At 37.8% G+C, this 23888-nt stretch overlaps 1 protein-coding gene and 1 long non-coding RNA gene across 6 annotated transcripts in view; both read right to left on the reverse strand.

Moving 5' to 3' along the window:
• ST18 (ST18 C2H2C-type zinc finger transcription factor) overlaps positions 1–19271 on the reverse strand; it is a 110430-nt gene extending 91159 nt beyond the window's left edge. For 2 of the 5 annotated variants that reach the window (XM_030794929.1, XM_030794934.1), the window contains exons 1-4: positions 19162–19271; positions 16150–16305; positions 12606–12660; positions 10478–10508 (exon numbers count right to left, since the gene is read on the reverse strand). In XM_030794929.1, coding sequence (XP_030650789.1) covers positions 10478–10508; positions 12606–12660 — 86 coding nt within the window. In that variant the 5' untranslated portion in view covers positions 16150–16305; positions 19162–19271. Of the gene's footprint in view, positions 1–10477; positions 10509–12605; positions 12661–16145; positions 16306–17212; positions 17233–19161 lie in introns of those variants that run through there. The other 3 variants (XM_030794931.1, XM_030794930.1, XM_030794932.1) reach the window with 3 other exon arrangements.
• Positions 19272–20051: 780 nt separating this feature from the next.
• Positions 20052–23888, reverse strand: part of LOC115830622 — a 195867-nt gene continuing 192030 nt past the window's right edge. The window contains exons 4-5 of the long non-coding RNA XR_004026149.1: positions 23478–23518; positions 20052–20199 (exon numbers count right to left, since the gene is read on the reverse strand). This is a non-coding gene — a long non-coding RNA (uncharacterized LOC115830622). The remainder of the gene's footprint in view (positions 20200–23477; positions 23519–23888) is intronic.

Consider the following 23888-nt stretch of genomic DNA (forward strand, 5'->3'; position numbering starts at 1 on the left):
CGGCTCTTCCTCCCAATCTACACTGTCCGTGCCTGGCTGCCCAGCCTTCAATTTCATCTAAGAGTTCCTGGGTCCTAGCAGTCACTTTGCTTTCTGGCCCTGCAGTCTGAGACCACGCCCGTCCTCAGACTCCCTGGGCTGACCCCTTCCGACAAGCAGCTCAGGGATGGGCGGTGGGCTCATTGATACCAGTTTTGTTTTCTCTTCCCAACTGAAAATGACCAAATGAGACCAAGCAAGACATTGGCAGAATGAAGACCATCTCCCTTGTATGTCTGATACTTTGATAAAATATACTTATAAAGGAAGACCCTTATTGATTGTAGAAAAATGAATTAGAAATGATTAAACAGAATAGGCTGATTTGTAGTTGAGGGGCCAATGGAAACTGCTGGCTAAACAGCCTTGGTTTTAAAGGGGCCAGAACTAGATTGTTATGCGGGTAGGACTCAGGTGTTCTTACCACAATAAAATAAAATTTTCTTAAAAATACAAGTAAAGGGATAGAATTAGGGAAATAAGAACTTGGAAGGAAAGAAGTAGCAGTCACTTTAAAGACAGTTGTAGAGAATCAACATGTTAAATAGCAATGCCTTTATCATGAATTACAAGCTACATTATTTATTCTCAAAACAAACAGGGGTAGATAATGTAAAATAAAATATTTCTCTAGTAACATCATGTACGAGGCCTACACTGGTAAATAAAATAAATTTTTTGTCTTCAAAAAGTAGTCAGCATATTAAAAAGGCAGAATTACATATGATAAAGTTTTCTTTTTTGAAAAAAAATTATAGGTTTTTCCTTTTTTTATTGTCTCCCCAGCGAAATTGTAAAGCCAAAGGCAGAGAATCTGCTTTCTTCTTCTGAATGGGTGGACAGATGGATGAGTGAATGACAAAATAGCTACAATTCAAAGTAGTAAGTGTTTTGAAACAGACAAGTAAAGAAGTGCTTGGGGAACACAATGGGAAAAAATCTTAGTCTGGGAGGTCATGGGGACACCTCATGGAGGAGGTGATGTCAGTCCTGAGCCTGAAAGAATGTGTACAAATTCCATATGTCAAAAGACAAAGGAAAGAATTATGCCAGGCATGGCCTAGAACAGAGTTGAGATGGAAAGAACGTTTTATAACATGAAAAATCAGAAGTAGCGTTAGGTGTAGGATTTTCTCAGAAAATAGGATGGCGATGATATTGATAAAACAAAATTTGTTGGTGGGAAGGGGGATAAAAGTGATTTTCTCCTACAGGGAGAAGAAACTAAACGAGAAGAAAAATTACGCAAGCAAAAAACCCAAATGAAAAGGTAGCAAAGGAGAGTATCAAAGATAAAGATGAACTCCCAAGATATAGCTGAATACTTCAAGAGGTTAAACATACAGGGGTAGATAACGTAAAATAAAATATTTCTCAAGTAACATCATGTACGAGGCCTACACTGGTAAATAAAATAGATTCCTCGTCTTCAAAAAGTAGGCAGTATATTAAAAAGTCAGAATTATGTATGATAAATTAAAAAATTTTTTAAGGTAGGTTTTGAGATGGAGGGGGTAGGGGGAACCATGACACCAGGGCTCAAAGTGCTATACGCAAAAAGTTTCATTAGTCAAGAAGGCAGCAAGGCTTGATCTTTGAACACTTTTCCAAGGTCACACAGCTAATTAGGGAAACAGCCCCGGAACACAGGGCTGCTATTAACCCAGTGTTCTTTCTACCACACAAACTCTCAGCTTTTCTGCCAAACTTTGCACCACAGAATTTGACAAACCAGTCAAATTCTAGGCTAGGGTTTGCAGTAGAGTTTTGAGCATTTACCATTGTGAGGAAATATTGGAAACCAGAGCATATGAGATTTGGATTGAAGGGCGTCCATTTGTCAACATTATGGGACACATTTTATTTCAATTCACATTTTAAGCAGGAAAAAAATTTACAAGGTGTCAGAAACATTATGTTTGCAAGCATATAATATAATTAAAATGAGACCTCAAATAGGTATAGTTTACTTAAAAGGTAGCAAGAAAGGAAGTATTCTGCCTGATGATTAAAGTTCATGCATTTCTTCAAGTAGGACTGGGGAGAAATGAGATATGCAGTCAAATAATTTTGTTTGCATTGGAGGTGCTGAAGAGTGCATGAGGGTGAGAAGATTTGGACCAAAGGGAGCCAACGACCGGTGCAGTGCCTGAGCAAGTCCAAAGGAGCCTTAGCAATTTAGTTCCCAAATTACCAAAGTTGCAAGGGAGCTGTGTGACAGGCATATGGAATTTGACGGAGACTTCAGATTTTGTTGGAGACATGTAATTAAATACTCTCAGAACACAATTTAGGTGGTTATAGAGTCATCTCTGGAAGCATATAAAATAGCATCTTAAAAGTTTCCTTCCTTAAACTCTCATTTCTGATACATGATGAATGTTTAAGGAAGAGCTGGTTGATTTCAAACACTTCTAAGAGGTAAAAACAAAGACTTACAGACCAAGGTTTGTGCATTTTGCCACACTACTGTCAAGATTTGGACATTTGTTCTGTATTCTGCTGCTTTACTTCAAGTAGAAATGCAAACAATGATTAACATTCCCCAAGAATTCATAGATCAAGAAAATACCAAAGAAACCCAGACTCTTGACTTTTCAGCCAACCTTCTACCACTGAAAATTAGCAATGGTGAGAAGAGTTTTTTTAAGTAATTAATAAAGTCCAACCTATGGTCTCTGTGTTGTGTGCCTCTCAAACTTCCAAAGGCCCGTTAATTTCTTATAAATCCTGTTAAAAGGCGAGAGGGAGCCTTGGAGTCTGCATTTCTAGTGAGCCCCCAGGGGATGCCATGGTTCTGAGCCGGCGGGCTCCAGGGGCGCCTCTGAGTCCCAAGCTGGACGTGATCTATTCTCACCCACAACAATGCTGTTACATAATACCCTGGGTTTGTTACCAATGCTGTGAATTGAGTATCCACTGCAACATCTAATACTGTGCTAGGGCACAAGAAAAAATATCAAAGGAAATATTCATCCCTCAGTCAAGAGTGGCAAATTCTGCTGTGTAAAAATATTTATGTTACAAGAAAAGAAAAGCCAAATGGATGAAAAAATTATCTCAGTAGGTAAGCTCTGACAATGCAAAAGCAACAATGCAAGTCAATCCTCACATGCAGCCTGCAGTGGTGATATTTTGCCACAGTTTTAGAAGATATCTGATTTTTAGAGATGTTAGTGCCTTAGACTCTCAACTCCTGTAATCTATTGGTTGACAGAGCCCACCAATATCCTTGTGATAATATTTGAATGAAGAGAAAAACAGGCAAAGAAAATAAAGCGTGTTTTCCTGCTCTTATTTTGTTTCTGAGTCTCTTAACTCTATGGACATTTATTCATTAGCGCCATAGTATTTTTCTAAAATACAGATACTAAGATTTAAAGTAGACCTTAGACAAGCTGGAGAGTACTCTGCCCTGTGTAATCACCATTTTGTATATACATATATATATATACACACACACACACACACACACACACACACTATGCTTTATTACACTGTGTTGGTTGGTATAATCATAGTTATATATATTATGTACCATGTAATTTATATAATAATATATACATATTTTATTACATACATGTAATAAAAACTGGAAAAACATAACTATTTAGTCCTTTGTGGTTAGGGTACTATGAAGGAAGAGGATTCCACTTTTAGTCCATTTGTAAATGACTATTACAGGCCTCAGGTGTAGGTTAAATGACTCACACATCCCATACTGCAAAATCAGCTTTGGAAATACAAGGCCCTTGGTAGGTCATCACTTGGGAGATGGCATTTCAAAAGAAAAAACAAATAAAATGGATGTATATTTGAGTCTTTCCTAGATATTTTAACATTTGCTTAAAATCACATGATTAGCTCCTAGGAAACAATTTAGAAGGAAACAGTAGTGGTCTGTTTTTTTAAAAAATTTTTTTTAAATTTTAATTTTATTTGTATTTTATTTTTGATGGAGTCTCACTCTGTTGCCCAGGCTGCTGGAGTGCAGTGGTGCAATCTAGGCTTACTGCAACCTCCACCTTCTGGGTTCAAGCAATTCTCCTGCTTCAGCCTCCTGAGTAGATGGGATTACAGGTGCGTGCCACCACCCCGGCTAATTTTCATATTTTTAGTAGAGAAAGGGTTTCACCATGTCGGCCAAGCTGGTCTGAAACTCCTAACCTCAAGTGTTCCACCTGCCTTAGCCTCCCAAAGTGCTGGGATTACAGGGATGAGCCACTACACCCGGCCAGCAGTCTCTTTATAATTGGCAGTGCAGAGAATTATGAAGATGTGGCAGGATTTGTCTGAAGGTTAGGATACTTTTCAGCTTGATTTATTAATTTATTGATAAAATTTAAATTAATAGTCCCCCCACGTGTGGATGGTAAAGTGGCATGCAGCAGCCTGCAGTCACAGCAGACAATATGGTGCAGCTGCAGGAGGTGCGGGGTCTGGACTGGAGATGGGACCTGAGTCCTGTCTCTGATTCAGTGGCTTCCCTGTCACAGGCCAGGTATAAAGCACTTAACTTCCATGAACTCAGCACATGAGTAAATGTAGGTAATGTCATTTGTCCCGACAATCTTATGGGCTTTCTCTACGGCTCCAACCAGATGCTGTGCACATTGTTCCCACAAATCACTCAGTGCGCACCTGTTGAGGCCCACTCAATACACCTTCAGTGCTAAATGCTAGAATAGGCTATGCAAATACATAAACATACAAGACCATTAGAGTTCATCGGCTTTGCTTGTTAACCTACAAAGTCTTTTTTTGTTTTTATTCTTATTGAAAGCTTCCCCAATATATTTTAAGACACTTTTCTGCCCTAGTTAGAACAGTACAGTAAACATAAAATAATCTCTGGAATGCTTCTGTTAGTGTGAGGCCTCCAGCTGAGCTCATGTTTCACACGGAGCCCCTCCATCACACAGAGGCATGGACAAGGCTGATGCTGGGGTGGCTGAACCCTACAGATGCCTCCCCCACACTCTGGAGGGACACTTCTCTTCTAAATTAATCCTTATTATCAGCTTCTTGGGTGATCAGTCTTGAGTCCCTCTCAAAGTGGTTTATAGGTAAAAAGTTTTTTTGAAGGTGTCAGTTTCTTGGATTCTAATGTTCAGGTCTGGCCTATTGTTGAAAAAGATACATTGCCAACATGATATAGTAGTTATGCTATTAAATCTCTAAAACAGGCATTGAGCCCCACATTTGGAAATGATACCAACAAAAGGAAGGAAGAGAGTTTCTCCCTTCTTTTCTCTAACCTGGTGATTAAAATGATTAATTTCCTTTTACCTGGCTGATGGACTTACGAAGACTTACTATTAGAAATCAGTATCAGTTCACTTTTTTCTTTAGTTATCACCTCCAGAAATCTTTATGTAATAAGTTCCAATAAAATCATGACCACTAAAGGAAACTGAATTCTAAAAAAATTCCAAAATATTAAAGTATCTATTACTGATATAAAGACTATAGTGAATGAAATAAGATAAAAGAAAAATGAGAAAGCCATCTAGATGTGTAATTCATAACAATTTTCACATACTCATGAAATGTTATTGTTAAATCTATAACTAGGCCAGGCATGGTGGCTCACACCTATAATCCAGCACTTTGGGAGGCCAAGGCAAGAAGATTGCTTGAGCTCAAGAGTTTGATGGAGATCAGTCAGAGCAACATAGTGAGAACCTCATCTGCACAGAAAATAAACAAAATTAGCTGAGTGTGGTGGCGCGTGGCTGTAGTTCCAGCTATTCCAAAGGCTGAGGTCGGAGGATTGCCTAAGCCCAGGAGGTTGAGGCTCCAGTGAGCCAAGGTCACACTACTGTACTCCAGCCTGGGTGACAGAGTGAGACCCTCTCTCAAAAAATAAATAAATAAATAAATAAATAAAATAAATCTGTAATTGATTAGAGAGCTCATAAAATATTTAACATTTTAAAACTTACATTAAATTGCCAAATGATAGGATTTTATATAAAGTAAGAAATTATGTAAAATAAAACGAAGAGAGAAACTTAAATTAAAACTTTCATTACCAAACTTAAGCTGACAAATTGGTACACGGCAAAAAGACCATGAACGGACAGAGAGATTTTACTCTGATATACTTAAGAGGCCTGAATTCATTTGTCTCTCTAAGTAGTCACATAGGAAAGTCATTTCAGGGGCTAGAATATATTTTCCTAATTAGAGGAAGGGGGCTGGACTGGTGTAAAAACACTTTGCCAATGCAAGAGACAATTACCAATATTAGTAGATGCAATAGCATGAGGTTCAGAATAAGGATAATAGTAATAAAAGAAAAGAGCAGAGATAATGCAATGGTCATGATTTAGAAAGACACAGGAGAGGCTTCTCCACACCACCTGTAACCTGAATTGTGTTGGAGGAAAGACTGGAAATGCTAATAAGGAATATGATTAAAGGTGGGCCTGTGGTTATAAATTGCTTTTTTAATGGTGATGATAGTAGCTGACATCGAGTATAATAAGATGAGAATGTCAGTATCAATTTTATTAGTGCCATGAACAATATACAGTATATTTAAATTAGTTTCATTTGTATTAGTATTTTTGTAAGTAGTCGCTCTAGAAGCAATAACATGTCCAATGCATTCTAAAAAGAAGAACCAAATAAAGTTGCCAGTGTTCTCTACAAAATAGCCATAACGTTTACACAGGGGAAAACATGCCCCATTTCCTAAGATACTCAGAATTTAGGCACACAGTTGTGCTGGATCACAACAAACCTGTGGAAAAAATTGGAAGAGGAATTGCAAGAAATGGACAAAAATTTAAAAGATGCTAAAAATAAAAGCTTCCATATGAATCAATACTTTCCTCCCAAGATTTATATAGAATAATAATTAAGGTCTATGTCTAGGGCAACTTAAACCACTGAAGAAACAACCTGGGCCGGGCGCGGTGACTCATGCCTGTGATCCCAGCACTTTGGGAGGCCGGGGCGGGCGGATCACGCGGTCAGGAGATCGAGACCATCCTGGCTAACACGGTGAAACCCCGTTTCTACTAAAAATACAAAAAATTAGCCGAGCGTGGTGGTGTAGTCCCAGCTGCTCGGGAGGCTGAGGCAGGAGAATGGCGTGAACCCGGGAGGCGGAGCTTGCAGTGAGCCCAGATCGCGCCACCATACTCCAGCCTGGGAGACACAGTGAGGCTCCGCCAAGCAACAACAACAACAAAAACAACAACAACAACAAAAACAACAACAACAACAACAACAAAAAAGCAACTTGGGACCTTGCCTGTCTAAGCATGGTCATTCTGTTGAACAGAAATGATTATAGAATTTCAAATGATCACTTAGTGATTTTTCTAAGCTGGGTCTCATTAAAGAAAAATAGGTGAATTAATGATGTTTATAAATTTTCCCAGCAATTATCATCAGCTTTCTGAGTTACTCTAATAACAAATTAGTTAAAATGAAATATCTGACAAAAAATAATCTTTAGAGAATTAGGAAAATAGAAAACATTGTTATCTTAAAGTATATTATTTGTCCAAATTTAAGAAAACTAGGTTGTTTGAAAGACAAACCATAAGAGCTAAAAATATAGACTGAGAAATCTGTTGCTTAAATCACTTTTTGGTTTCTACTCTAAACAGTATTAATTGTGTGTGAGAGAAAGACTAGTCTGGTGGGTGAGAGGTTGGTCTTTGAGTCAGAAGTCTGGATTGCCTACCAGCTGTGTAGCCTTGGGCTATTTCCATAAATTATTTATTTTCACTTTATTCATCTGAAAATTGAAATACCATAGTTTCTGCCTAATAAGGCTATCGGGAGGATTAAGTGAAATAATAGAGGTTAAGAAAGCTCAAGAGTGTCTGGCACATAGGACCCCAATAAATATTAGTTTATTGGCTGGGTGCGGTGGCTCACGCCTGTAATCCCAGCACTTTGGGAGGCTGAGGTCGGGGGATCACCTGAGATTAGGAGTTCGAGACCAGCCTGACCAACATGGAGAAACCCCGTCTCTACCAAAAATACAAAATTAGCCCAGCATGGTGGCTCATGCCTGTAATCCCAGCTACTCGAGAGGCTGAGGCAAGAATATCACTTGAACCCAGGAGGCGGAGGTTGCAGTGAACCGAGATTGTGCCATTGCACTCCAGCTTGGGCAACAAGAGCGAAACTCCATCTCAAAAAAATATACATATATATATTAGTTTATTATAACTATTAATGCTACTGACATGCTCAAATAGTAATTTCTATTTCTCCACATACAGCACAGTAAACATTTCTTCCCACAAATTCGCTTCTCTCTGCTAATACCTAACTTTTTCTCTATGAATTATATTTTTCTTCTTAGGCCAGTGTACACACATTAATTCCTTAAAGATTCTCTTGTGTAAAAGTTGTTTTCAAGAAACGTCACTAGAATTAAGGCCTTTTTTTCTCTGAATGGCTTGATTCCTTTAAAAGACTCTGGTGTCCCTCACCAGGTAAGTGGCCTCGTGTCCATGGGCACACTGATTCTGCAACAAGAACCAAGAAACCACTCCAGGGACTGCAAACACGTCCCCCACTTGGAGCACTGGGTCATTTTAAACTTCTCTTGACCATTCTACAGGGGACATAAATAAAGCCTCCAGAAATATAAGAACTTTAAATAAGAGCAAATTGTATAGGCAATAATTTAAATGAGCAAGGTTATTCAACAGTTTAATCCTGTCCAAACGCAGGGGTATACTACATGTCTTGTTCTTATCAAAATACTTTCAAAATTAAGATTCTTAAGCCAGGTGCAGTGGCTCACTCCTGTTAATCCCAAAGCTCTGGCCGAAGTAGGAGGAACGCTTGAGCCCAGGAGTTTCGGACCAGCCTAGGCAACATAGCAAGACTCTGTCTCTACTAAAAATATAAAAATTAGCTGGGTGTGGTGGCACACACCTGTACTCCCAGCTACTCAAGAGGCTGAGGCAGGAGGATTTCCTGAGCCCAGGAGTTTGAGGCTGCAGTGAACCGTGATTGTACCACTGCACACCAGCCTGGGAGACAGAGTGAGACCCTGTTTGAGACCATGTCTCAAAAAAAAATAAAATAAAATAAAATAAAATAAAATTCTTAAGACAAAATTGATTACACAGGTAGGGCCATGGATTCCCTACTGACAAATTCCACAGAGAAGAGCATCTGCATGAATTCTAACAGATAATTGTTTCGCTACATAAATGAACCGAGGCTATGACAGAGATCATAAGCCACATGCAAGCAATGGTGACAGCCTGTGTTTTAGAGGAATCACAAGCTCAGTTGCCTGGAGAAAGAACTGTGTAAATTGCATACCTTACAAAGTTCAAGTGTATTAGACACTGTTACACATCCTCCATTTTTCACACACTTCCCTGAGGAACAAATACAGACCATGGCTGTTTCTGGAAAGGTGGACTAAATAGTGGATTTGGGACTTCCTAGGTTGTCAATAGCACATGCAGAGAAATGTACAGAGCAATTATCTTGTTCCTGACAGAAAATATGTCATCTGCATGTGTTTCTTCTTAAAAAAATGTACTTTCTTTTAACTATACCTTGACAAAGACTCTGAAAGAAAATCTAATTAGAGTTTATCCTAGAAAACCTGTTAAGGTTGAATTTTCACAATATTGCCTGAGGTGTAGTAGCAACAATATCTATGATGAAAATGCATGAATCCACTAAAAAAAACTATTGGTCACATTATGTTCCCATGTTTAGGTTAAAAAGTTAGTTACCTGATGGAATCATCTAATTATTATTATCATTATTATTATTATTATTATTTTGAGATGGAGTCTCACTCAGTCATCCAGGCTGGAGTGCAGTGGTGTGATCTCGGCTCACTGTAACCTCTGCTTCCGGGTTCAAGCAATTCTCCTGCCTCAGCCTCCTGAGTAGCTGGGACTATAGGCACACGCCACCATGGCTGGCTAATTTTTTATAGTTTAGTAGATGGGGTTTTGCCGTGTTGCCCAGGCTGGCCTCGAACTCCTGAGCTCAGGAAATCTGCTCACCTCGGCCTGGAATCATCTAATTATTTAATGCAAGAAGTGGATAACTTAGGATCTGGGTTATCCATCAGTCAGGTTCATGGATAACAGCTCAGCTCTTCCCTGACCATTAGTGTGAAATCCAACAGCATGCAAGGTGTGCACAAAGGGAGCACACGCTTGATGAAGAAAAGTGGGCTACCACTCACATCACAGCAAAACATTGTTTCGTTATTTCATTAATACAATAGATTGAGTTGTTCAGGATCAAGTATCAGTACAATCATTCTCCTCCGCCTTCTTGGTGCATACAGAGCGTCTGGATGGAAAGCCCGTTAGCCAATTCCTTCTGCTAAAAATAGTATTCTGAGGCTTGAGAAGTACAAATCATTCGAATAATCAAAGCCCATTAATGTGAAAAAAAAAAAGTAACATAGGGTAAATCTTACCTGAGCTCCTGGATTAGCGAATCCATTGGCACTGTTGACAAAAAAAGAAAAAAGAAGAAGACTCAATCAGTTGATAATTTTCAAAACTGTAAAATGGAAACTTTTCACCCACCTAGAAGTAATGACCAATAAGTTTCTCACTGGGTGGGTTCATCTTTTCTTGTTCTGGTTCTTTGGAGATGAGAGGACAGATGGATATGGCCCAGAATAGACCGACTGTGGGTTTAGTACCTTGGGTGAACCTGGGGCCTGGTGATCATAGATTGGATTTTCCAGGTACCTGTCCTTAGAGATTCATTGAAAATTCACAGGAGCACAAATGACTCAGATTATTTTTAAAATACATTTTATTTTTAGTACAAAATTATTCAAAAGGAATCCCAAGATTATATCTTTATTAATATTAAACACATATTCAAATAAAACTGGTAAAGCTTTACTAAATAAATATGTCCCTTGCTTTTACTCATAAACTTCCTCCATATAGAAAGGGGAGGATGAGCTTCAGCCATGTTAATGTCACCAACCTTTTCAAAATGAACTTACAGGAAAAACAGCTTTGATTTTTCTGACTTAAATGATGGGAACTAAAGAAGTTCATGTTTATAAATACCTGCCTACACAAGGATAAGCAGCATATTGAGAGAGACAACAGGTGGTTTTAAAGATTACTCATGCCTCACGAGAAACAGTTGTTTCATTTCTAGAAGAACATTTTGGCTCTATTAAGGGTGTTCATGCCTGTGCCAGAGGAATTTAAAGTCCAAAAAGAATTGCAAATTTAAAAAAAACCCACATTTTAAAAGTATGACAGAGTAGTGTGCTTTTAGAAGTCAAAATAAGAAATTCAAATAATCCAAATACACACTCTAGCATGCTGATATTTATAGCAGGCATAAGCTTATTCCAAATAGTGGGACAAACTGCTTTTCTTAAGCTGGTATCCTATTGAGAAGTTTGCTCCATGAAAAAGCTATTGTTTAGAAATACTACATTCCAAATATTAGGATATATAACGTGGTTACTTTAAAAGTAATATAAAATAAGACTGGAAAATAATACCGTATAAAATTTCTGTTTAGGTAGAAAAAAGTCTCATATGAGCACAGCATTATTCTGCACTTTGGTTACCATGGTTAATGATAACCATGGTTATATTGTAACTGAAAAAAAATTTTCCTTGAATTTATGAAAAATGTTGGGATTCTGGACTTTGCTCAAACAGGAATTAACTACCTGGACTACATATACAAATATACAGATAATGAAAGCATTCCATTTGATCAGCCGCTGTCAACTGTACATCTGAACACCCTCCTAAAGGGCTGCAGGGTCACGGCTTTGCCGCAGCTTTTCCTCTGTGAGGTGAACTCCGAGGAGGGTGGGTTGGGGTGGGTGGGGAACAGCTATCCAGAGTGTTTTCAGAGGCTGTGGTGAACCTAGAGTTTTCCACTTAGAATTAAGGGTCACAAAAATATAGCCAATTATAATAAAATTTATTTTCCTTAAGGGGTATTATTGCCAGTCAATCCTGTTTTCCAGATGTTTAGATCATCAAGGGCCTGTTTATATTTCAATATTACATTACCATCTGTCGGTTACAAAAAGAGAGGGATAACCAGCAAGTTAAACCTTCCAAACATCAGAGCTGCTGGAAATTCCCAGCAGAGACAGTCAAAAAACAAACACAATCAGTTTACTTAAACTAAGTTTAGGTTGGGAGCCACTAAACCAGATAACATACAAATCAAAACCTGCTTTGGCAATAAACTAGCAATTCTGTCTTTTCCCTTGGCCATTAAAGATCACTTCCATAATTTGAAGGTTTCCATGGAACATCCTTCACTTGCTGAACCTTATGCTGTTTTGCGTGATGTTCAAATCCACTCATGATTGCGTTTTGTAAAAAGTAGCATCATATATCATTTGGACTTTTCTGAGTTCTTTAACTCCTAGTTCATAATATTTTGCCTCTCTGTGCCAAGAGCCAGTGTCCTGGCTTGATTTGAAAAAAGAAGCCCCGAGGAAGTTGTAATCATTCTGACTGCACGTGAGGGACTGAGCACTGGAACTCTCATATTTCATGGTGTGGTGGGCATAGTGTCATAGAACCTGCTTGCTAACTCACCCTCGGTTCCTTTAGAGCGAGTACGCAGTGTTTTATCTTCAGCCTCTGCATCCATCTATAACATGAACACAAAGTCCTGAGGTCATTCCTTTGACATTGACCAAAATATGAAAACATGTAATTAGAAGTTCTGAAGGTCATTATGAAAAACAGTAGCCTTCCACGCTCTTGACTCACAGCCCAGCTCTATAGTACATAACTGTGACTCCCCCCACATACCACCAGCTTTGGAAATACATCTACAGTTGCTGGAAACCAGAGAGAACAGCGACAAGAGGGCAGATGTCCTTGTCCACAAGTGTTTGAAGTGACTCAAACACTTCTGGCATTACAAAGATAGAAAAAGCCTCGTCTCATTAACAGTGGCTGTGAAGGAGATGAAACCTCACATGTCAAACCAAAAGATTTCAGATCAATTTACTAAAACCTAAGTCCTTTTACATTTCCAGACTCTTCCTGATACATATCTCTTTCTAAGCTTGGAAAAAAATGATTCCTCATGTAAAAAAGCACCATGAAGACAAATCCCTGAAATGCCCCCAGAAAATACCATTAGAAATTTTGATTATTAACAATGGCATATGTTTACTCTCAGAATTTCAGAATAAATATCAGTTATAATCATTCAAATGTATAAGGAAGGTGAAATTTGAGTGATATATGTGTCAGTATCAAATTCTCCAAAACATCATTACTAAATATTTTAAATGTCATCAAATCAATTATCAAAGGGATGCAAAGACTTCAAAAGCCTGTTGTTTTCAGACTCTGACCTTGATACACCCATCAATTTCACTAGAATCCGCGAATCATCTCTTAGTTTAATTCACTTCTGCACATTATCAGAAGGAATTCCTAAATATAAATAAGTTGCTTTGGTTGTTGAAAATCAGAGGCAGGCAGAAGGTGCGCTCAGTGGCTCCCATCCTTAAATCCTGACACTAGCTCCGATGCAGTGTGACTGCAATGGTAATGGGAGCCGCATTTCTGCTCTCAGAGGCTGAGTTGTGATTGAAGGCACTGACCTGCCATAGACTTATAATAGGGGAGCAGGTGTGGCAATGATGGACTTTAATTTCCTTTAATAAACCTTTTATGTGCCACACTTTTACTGCCATTCGACGCTCTCCAAGGTCCTGCACATAATAGGTTCATTACTTTTGATTACTATAGTCTATTGAGACAAACAACTCCAGAACACACTATATATTATGTTCAGTTAAACCAATATAGACTATTTATCCATTGTGAATTTTTTCACCTGCAACACTACAGACAAAATTAATGACAGCTCTCATAAGCTAAAACTATTAAAACCACCAGAACTCTTTTGTCATCATTTCATAATAAACACCACACCAATCGTTGAACTGCTTTTTAAACTAGCAAACAAAAAGTGTTCACTGCCTTTGAAGAACAGCAGTTGCTATAGTCTAAATAAAATGGTCCATTGTTGTGAATACTTTAAAACTACACAATAAGAGAAAACAACAATAAAACCGGGGTGATTTTTTTCCTGTCGATTTTCCTTCTTTTCAAACCACATGAGTTTATGACAGATGTGACACTGCCTAAGATGAAAATGGCTTGGTTTACTCAGGATAGTAAGCACTGTGTTGTGAAATCCCCCTCCTCCCGTGAGTATCTCTGTTGCATACAAAGTGGCTCAACTCTAGCAAAAGCCCCTCCATGTGCTAAATGAATAACTAGATTATGAGAGATCAGTAGCATGTGAGGGTGAAAATGATGAAAACCAACACATATTTCTCAGGAAGCCACTTCTATGTGTGAGCCTCCACAAAGCAACACCAACCCATTGTTATCTTGCCACATGGATGCTATTAACTCACCCTAACCACTCTGAAGAATTGCCCAAAAGGCAAAGATGAACTCCATGAGTTTCTTTAGCAAAACTGAAACACAACCTGCAAAGAGTGCCAGTGGATACAAACCAAAATTTCAGAAGCATACTTAAGTGCAATCTTCTTTACACCGGCTTTAAGCTGAATTCTATTTTGCAATTCAGCTACCCAAGGGCCTGGTTGCCTTGTCACCACTCCAGGCAGCCGCTCCCCACTAAAGTCATTGGAAGGGATACATAAATATTCATGGACCTCCCTTTGACTGTGCCTGGAATGCTGGTCTCATAATTGTGTTCTGTGTGAGCTATTGTCCTCTTGTTGGTATAGGATATAGATATCCTATACAAACATATTTAAAAACTGAGAACTCATTCATAGAACTAAGTTTTCAAATTTAACTTGTGGGTCAAGTTGCAGGAGTGAAATGGATCAAGGCCATAATATACAACTCGACTGTTTCACTTGCTTTCTCTTCTTCACATGTAGAAAACAGAAGTTACTACATTGTATCTACTCAATTCTGGGGCTCACTGGGGAATAAGAACATAAGAAACCGAAGGCATATGTGTTTTTCAGTGTGGAGAGTTTATCGTTCGTGAGATGGTTCTTTCTTCTCATAGATCTCAATTCAAAAATAGGTTTTGGTTTCTAGAACCTTGTCTATAGGAGTAGATATTTTAAGTATTCTTCATTTGGATTATTCTCACTGACCTCAATAAATTGTCAATGGGTAGGTTTAATTTTTGTAAAATCAGTCCTCATATTCAATGAGTACCTTGTCCAAGTAATGGATCATTAGACGTGGAAAAAGATTTCTACGTCAGTGTGTGTGTTCAGGCCCCTGGGGTGGGGTGGAGGTAGATTATCATTCTTTCAAAGTCTTCCGGAATTAGAGATGAGGCACATGATTACGCTATGATTCAAGAAATCAACCTAACTTGTACTGCAGTCTTGAAAATTACACTTCTTATTGGGAACTTTGTTTTCTTTCCCCTGGAAAAGAAGACTTGATCGTCTTTACTGCTTAAGTCCCGAATACTATTGACAAGCTTGCAATTATGTCTGTAAAACCTAATGAGTCATTTGTTTTCTCAAAACAGAGGTTTTATTTTTAAAAAAGCTGTCCCTTTCCAGATTTCTTAGGGCATTTATATACTTTATTCTCATATACCTCATTATAGATGAAAACTGACAGAAGATATATTCTGAAATTCCTATAATGGTTTCCTCCTGGCTTTGAGAATGTACTTCTCCATAGGAGTAAAAACAGTAATGGTAAACTCTGCCACTCTTATTTTCCCTAACTTGAAACTACTTTAAGAAAAAAGTTCAGTTTAAATGATAAGTACCAACTTATTATCTATAATATTTATATAAAAAGGAGAAAAATGTGGTTCTTGCTCAGTCTGTAATTCTTAATAATGCCATGAAAAAAACTTTGAAAAGGGCTTAATGTCCCAGTTTTCTGGGGAGAGGGGTGAATGCAAGGTGAAATGGCAAGAGGAAAAGACATGTATAAAATAAAGAAGGCCAAAAAAGCAAAACTTGGAGGAAAACATGCAAGAGCTAACGATGGAAATAAGCAGGTATACAATGAGGAAGAAAAATGACCAGAAAATGAAATTGAACTCTTGGGTTGAATTTGGAAAGCTCTCATTTAATATCTTTATGTACTTACAAACCTATAAACAGATGTATACAGTGATTTCCTAGTACTTGTACTTGACGTCTTTTCTTACTGGAGCTTACATCAGGGGCAATAAGCAGGTCTCTTCCACATCGCCCCAGTGCACAGATCTGGTACCTTCTTTTAGGCTGAAGAGGAAGTCCTGGAATTGCTGTTTTGTGGGAGGGAAGAGATTCAAGGAGCAGGACACAGAATTCATAAACTCAATTTTGCTTTCATTCACACAAGCCAATTACTGACATGTGGGGAGGTTTTATTTCCCTTAGATTTTATTTTTCACTTAAAATTCTATTTTAACCTAATGGCAAATAAAACAAAAACAAAAACACAAAACAAAACCCAGCTGTCCAAGTAAAAATTTAATTACTTATTACAAAACTGAACATAAGAAATCCCTTGGTTATGTTGAGGTTTTGTTTCTATCAACAGGGCTCCAGACATTAATATATATTTGTAATATACCTCAATATATATTTATAATATACATTTATAAGTAGTCTTGAGTTTCTTAATAATTGCAGAAAATGTCATGGTGACCACAATGTTTTGAGGGCACTTTCTGAAAACCCTTATAAAGTTAATCGTAACACTGTCTAGTTAGATAGATATATCATGCAGGTAGCTACTCTTTTTTTTTTTTTTTTTTTTTTTTTGAGATGAGGTTTTGCTCTTGTTGCCCAGGCTAGAGTGCAATGGCATGATCTCGGCTCACTGCAACCTCACCTCTGCCTCCCGGGTTCAAGTGATTCTCCTGCCTCAGCCTCTCGAGTAGCTGGGATTAAAGGTGTGTGTCACCATGCCTGGCTAATTTTTTTTTTTTTTTTTTTTTTTTTTTTTTTTAGTAGAGACTGGGTTTCACCATGTTGGTCAGGCTGGTCTTGAACTCCTGACCTCAGGTGATCCACCCACCTAGGCCTCCCAAAGTGCTGGGATTACAGGCGTGAGCCACTGCGCCCAGCTGCCACTCTTAATTTGAGAAGTCCATCACACACATTCAACTTGCAGTAAGCTCCCTTTTGAGCAAGATTTTGCTGTGCTCATCGCCTGAGATTTTTGACCTGGCAGTGCGGTTCTGTCGCTGTGTCACATTGCTCTTGTGAGATGTCGTTTCAGTCCTGGGGACTCACAGCATTGGTGGGAGGAAGATCTGTGGCTGCTGAGAAGAGCTGCTGGGGTCCTCTCCATGAGGAACGCTTTATCTATAGTGGACGCTTCCTTTTCAAAAATCACATTTTTAAAAAAAATGATGAAGAAAATCTGAGGAAGTTGGAAATGGCTAGGCCCAGAAAACCAAACAACTAGATGATGCCAGCATCTTGGACTGAAATTTGGCCAGATTGAAGAACAAAGAATCTTGCACTGAGTGCCCTTTCTTTTGATGATTCTGGCATCACTTTGTTTTAAACATAGCTTTGGGGCAGCTCACAATGGGAGCAAAGATGTTTACCTGTCACACAAGGAGAAATCATGGGAAAAATGAGCTGCAGTACTAAAAGGATGCCAGTTGACTTGTGGAGAGGAGTACTAAGAATGTTTAAGTATGTTTTTTCTCTGTTCTTCCTTTCCTCTTATTTTTCTAGTTTTGTTTTCATACATTTATTAATAACTCAGGAAGAATAGGAGCAAATTCAAAAAGTAAACTTAAAAAAAAACTAAACGCTAACAAAACCATGTCTTTTTTACACCATCTGTGACAACATATTTATAATTTCCAGAACTTTTCATCTTTTATTTGCACACTATTCTTGATTTCAATGCTCTGTTCTTGTATGCCTCTTATTGTACTGTCTTTGGCTCTATATAGAAAGCTGAAGAATCGAAGGATGTGTGCACTTTGGATTTATGATCCTTCTCCTTGTCTCCCCTAATCCCTCCTACACCTGTAAATACCAAACTCAAAGGAAAAAATAGATTCAGTCCACTGTCATTTTAAGTACAGTTTTCTGGGAAGCAGATCTTCCTAAGGGCCATGTGTAGGCACATTCCCCCCAGAAAAGATGATTTTCAAAGGAAATTTCCTAGAGCTTCTTAGAAATGCACTGCCATAAAAGAAACCTGAGACCTGAAACAAGCTTGGGCAGCATTATAAGGTGAATCACTGGTTTTGATTCTCTCTGATTTCTGAGTTGTCACTGCTGGTGTAGACTTCATCCTGCAACTTTGTGCAACTGGCAATGCTGAATATAAACCAAAGCCATGTGTTGGTGTCTTTTTGCCAAACGACTCCAGCAAATAGTCCTATTATCCCCTTAGGTAACCAACTTGTGCCAGGGATTTCTATTAGTCACTGTACCACGGCCTCAGAGTCACAGCTTTGTGACATTAGGGGGCAATCTCCAGCTTTATGTTTTAGAAGATGGTTTGTTTTTTGATGTATATTTTTAATATGTCCAGTTTAAAGAAAACTCAGGGCAAGTAACACACTAAAAGGGCCTTTACAATTTTTTTCTTGCTGATATTTTGAGATGCATCTGTTGCAAAATATGTCAATGTTAGAAATCAAGCTCCTTCATATAGGGATAGATCATTTGAAATACATTTCTCTCAAGAATAATCCAATTATTACTTTTTAGTGTTTGCATAAATTCACTCCAGAAGTCATCCACAGTACTTTTTAAAACACTGTGCTTTTAAAATCTTGCTTATTTACTCTTAATCCATAAACAAACTAATTTCTAACACAAATGAATGTAAACTGGATTTTGAAAACCATTTTAACAATGAAACTTTCTTTAAAGGCAAACATGTGTGAACAAATAATACATACCAATCAATATGCAAAAGTGTTTGTAGGCTCAGAGGACTTGGCCTATTTAATATTTTAAAATATTAAATGGCTGTGTTTCTGACAAAAATCACAATTCTAAATTCAGCACTAACAATAAATTTGTAAGCGAATCCACAGAGAAAGAGCTGTTGTACAGGAGAGCTTTCGTATAAATTCTTTGATTGAATTCATTTTCTTTCAACGTGTTCTACTTTTTAATAAATAAAAATGTCGCCTTACCTCTCTTTTTCTCCAGGTAACTTGTATGCCAACTCAGTTTGCCCTGCTGTGTCAGGGGGACTAAATAAATGACTTTGTCTGATTTAGTGATAAATCCTGAAATTCATTCTATTGAGATAAGAAATCAAACAAGAAAAGCATGTCAGGCTGGACAAATAAATAGAAGAGCAGCAATAAACACTTAAGTGAACAATCAACAAAGTGTTGACACTTATCTGTAGTTTGATTGTACTACAGTGGAAATAGAATGACAATTTTTATACTATGTATCAATGGGAAAAATAGTTTTTTATTTTTTAAGGTAAGCCAAATTTATTTTTGTCTTTATTACCAAACTACCTATCTCTATCTATCTATCATCTATCTATCTATCATCTATCTACCTACCTCTCTATTACTTCTTCAGTTTAGTTGGGAAATTAGATAAGAGGGACTCTTAATGATCATTACTATTATTTTTACTTTTAACCACCAAAATAAAAAGTTGAGACAAGATTTGGAATGTACTATACTCAAGCGGTCACAAAAGGCAGATCCAAAATGTATTCTTTTGTTACTTAGGGTTCTTTTTAATGAGACCATCATAACATGATACTAATCCTTTTGCTAATGTTTTAACTTGTCGTCCAATGAAATGATTTGCCCTTGGTTTACTCTGTGTTCAGTCATCATACACAGAGGTGCCTCACCTCTATTTGGTCCCAGGGATGAGTACAGAATCAGTTTTCATCAGGCTATTTGGCCCTTGAGAGAAAACTTTGAAATTCAGTGTCGTGCACTCAACATACTAGAGGAACCAATTTATACAAATATCATATGTATCCATGCACATTTAAAATGTTTATGTCTGGCAGTTCTGATGTTTTAAAACACAAGCCACCAACCTTCCTTGCAGAAGATTTCTACCGTCCTGCCTTCTCTACTCTTTGCAGTATATCAAAGTGCTCAGCTTTTTAATCATAGGTTTCTGTATTTCTTGTAGGATTTGACCAGACATTAAGTAGATGCTTCTTCAACTCAAGTCGGCAACTGTGGTTCCTGGGGAAAAATGGAGATAAAACTCTCAAGTGATAGAGCAGATTACTGCACATGATGTCAGAATTGAAAAGTAGCACAGGAGCTTGGGAATTCTTAGTTTGCGTTTGATTGCAACTTAAAAAAAAAAACAACGGCTTTCTCTCCAAATGTTTTTGGCCTATTCTATTGCGCCCTCAGTTCAGAAAGAGTTCTGAAGCTTTCCACCTGCCTATTCCCCTTTGTTTGCCATACACTAACCTAAAACAAAAGATCCTGGAAAACAGTCACACTGGCAAACAAAGCTCTTTCTAAATCCTGAAAATAATGGCTTTTTGTCTAATACCCTATCGTGTTATGTATTTATTAGCAATACATTTTCCATTTATTTTCTCAAAGATTGCCAATAAAGAACTGAATCACATAAGGGAGTAGCTGTAAAGCCTCTGAGTTCCCTAATGTCAAACTCATTAGCATTCGAATAAGCACACAGCAGCACATCATCTGCACAATTGCAATTTTTTACTACTTTTAATAGCATTTCTCAAAGGGCTCATTTTCAACTTTCTTCAGTGGTTAGTTGGTTCTCAGGGGAAAAGTAGCTTCCTGACGCTCACAGCTTCCACTCAACAGCCCGGCCGTTTGCTGTCAGATGTATCAGCCCTCTGCCCTAACCCCATCTGCCGTGGCTCCCCTCCCTGGGGAAGAGAGTGAAGGCAGCACAGCTGAGATTGGCTTGGAGAAGTGCACAGAGGGCACTGACAAAATATAACTTTAGAAATATGATTTGACACAATAGAGTTCAGGAAGTCTAAGCACACCAAAATACAAATGGGAACGAGGAGCCCTGCAGAGGCTCTCCATCCATGTGTCTATCATTAATAACTCCACCCACCTGCTGTTTGGAAGCACACTCTTGGCAGATATCAAAAGGAATCTGCAACTGACATCGGATCACTCTAGTCCCTGCATGTGTACTATTAGATCAAGGAGATACCTTTAAAAAACCATTTTTCTTAACTGCCATACTTTTTGAGTTTGATCTTAAATATGTTATGAGGGCTAAGGACTTAGCAAAATATTCATGCAGTATACATATTTTTGAAGGCAGTTAACCTAAGACTTAGAATCTTGATCAAGCTCCCAGAACTTGTAACAGAGTTAGTTTTAGCCCCCGCCTACTTAGATGAATACTTTTGCATTGAAACTCATTTTTTAATGAAAAAGGAACCTTAAAAAAGGAAATGATGTGACAAGTGAGGTGTTAGTAACCTAATGGGCTACCAATTCTTAAGCGTGCTCTCTGATGATGACATGGCTTCGCTTGTTAAATGAAGTCATCATGAAGGACTACATTTGTCCACTTTACTATGTGCCAATAATTAAGGACTCTCAGTCCTTTATGGCTGCTTCGTGGATGAGTACTGCTCCTGAGAAAGACAGTTCTTTAAACCTGTGCTACAAAGTAATGAGTCTGGTATGTTATTTTTTTCAAAAATAGAGTATATCAGATGATATTTTATCAGTTAGAATGAATGACCTAAACTGATAATGATATACTTGTTAATTGTATCCCCAAAGTAGAGAATCATAGATTTATTTATGGGTCCTTGGCCAGGTGTGGTGGCTCACGCCTGTAATCCCAGCACTTTGGGAGGCCGAGGCAGGTGGATCACATGAGGCCAGGAGTTCGAGACCAGCCTGGCCAACATGGTGAAACCCTGTCTCTACTAAAAATACAAAAATTAGCCAAGTATGGTGGTATGTGCCTGTAATCCCAGCTACTTGGGAGGCTGAGGCACAAGAATCACTTGAGCCCAGGAAGCAGAGGTTGCAGTGAGCCAAGATCACACTGCTACACTCCAGCCTGAGCAACAGAGTGAGACTCTGTCTCAAAAAAAAAAAAAAGAAAAGAAAAAAAATTACTTATGGTTCCAAAGGATGTAATTTTTTTTAAGTCCTCAAAACTAAACTCAAAGTGAAAAATTTATTGAAAGGGCAAATAAGTTTAACATGAAATGTATGTAGCACTCATAGCCCCGTACTACAGTAACTAATATGAGGTCGTCACCATCACCAATTTCATTTTGGAACTTGCATACCAAGGGAACCAGACCATTCTGTGGTTCTGATATAAACCACAGCATCTTCTCAGAAGTTCAGAATGTTGATACAGACTCCAAAGACCACTCTGAGATTTGTTTTCTTTAATAAGTAAACATAAAAATTTTAGCACATTTACCTTAGTATTGCTATCCCTTGAGAACCCATCTTCACAATTTACAACAGATTGAGCTCTTAATCGCTCTTCTAATGCTAATATCTTCACCAATTATTTGTTAGTTGGAATGATGAAAAAGAGGGGATTATCCTCACCTGGCTCAGTTTTTTGAAAGATAAGAAAAGTTCTTTACACTCCCAAGTTTCTAGCTTTATTTTTATATGAGTCAGTATGATACTTTAAGTTATAGTCAAGTTTGTATAACCCCTTTTGCTCCATTAAATTTCTAATGAAAACTTAAACCCTTTATTTTGGAGTTCCTAATCAATCAGCTGTAGAACTGGTATTTTCAACATGGCAAGAGATTATATATTTAGAAGTTGATGAACAAAAATTATGTAAGCCTTTTGCCACTTTATATTTATGCTATCAAAAATGACTTTCTTCTGCCTAGCTTTCCAGGTTGATATTAGGGCACATACTTCGTTGGCAAAGACAAACACTCTTCATTGGCTATAAACTTCACTTTTACCACCAGCCCATAATTAGGCCTCTGATCACAGCAGGAGTAGAAACAAGAGCTTCAGCAAAACTGGAACCACTCTGCAGGAAAAATAGCTCCCATTGCAAAGTGGGTCAATAGTATCTCGCTTACTTTTAGGGTGGATGTTTCAGATTTTAAATCATTGCATATTCAACAAGATGAATTCTTTGATATTAGCAAACAGACTACTTTTCTTGATTACCTTTTAACATTTTTTGCTTCCCCAAGTGATTGTTGTAAATATACACACAAAACTTATTTTTATTCGTATAACTTGCCATTTTAAAAGAATAAAATTTGTCAATGCACACAATTTCCATGGACGAATTTAAATGATTTTTACTAGTTTGCCCAGTTTTTTGAAATTTCTGCCTTATAGAACCCTTCAAAGAATTTTCAGTACAGGGAATGCTATAGCAACTCTCATAGGCTCCCAGAAAAATGCAATTTTTGCTTTTGCAGATTGTTGAAGTCATCCAGAGCATCACAATAAACTACCGGTTTTCACTGTGATAGATATGAAGTAATTGTACTTACACTAGTAGGCATAACAGTATTTGTATGTGTCCTTCCAGTCTCTGTAAAAATAAAACATAGATCTCTTCTCCTTAAGCTCTGAAGCAATTCCAATAACTTATGCAAGACCTATATTTCTCTCTGCAAGATGATTTAACTTTCACCTGATTTAAGTAACAAAATAGCCCTCAAAGATACTTAAAGCCTTGCTGTAATTAACATAACTGCATTTAGATGCCATTCATGACTGATAATTCTAACACCTTGTGGGAAAAAAAAGTTGCATGCTGTAAACATTATAAACATATTCAAATAAGCTTAACACAATCTGCCATGCTTATTTCTGCCTAGATCATGGACCAGCGAAATGGTTAATGCAAATGGATTTATAATTTGCTTTGGGGGGCCAGTTTCTTCTCCTTATTTATTAGC

Source organism: Nomascus leucogenys, chromosome 16, assembly GCF_006542625.1.
Source record: "Nomascus leucogenys isolate Asia chromosome 16, Asia_NLE_v1, whole genome shotgun sequence".
In the NCBI taxonomy this organism is placed as follows: Eukaryota; Metazoa; Chordata; class Mammalia; order Primates; family Hylobatidae; genus Nomascus; species Nomascus leucogenys.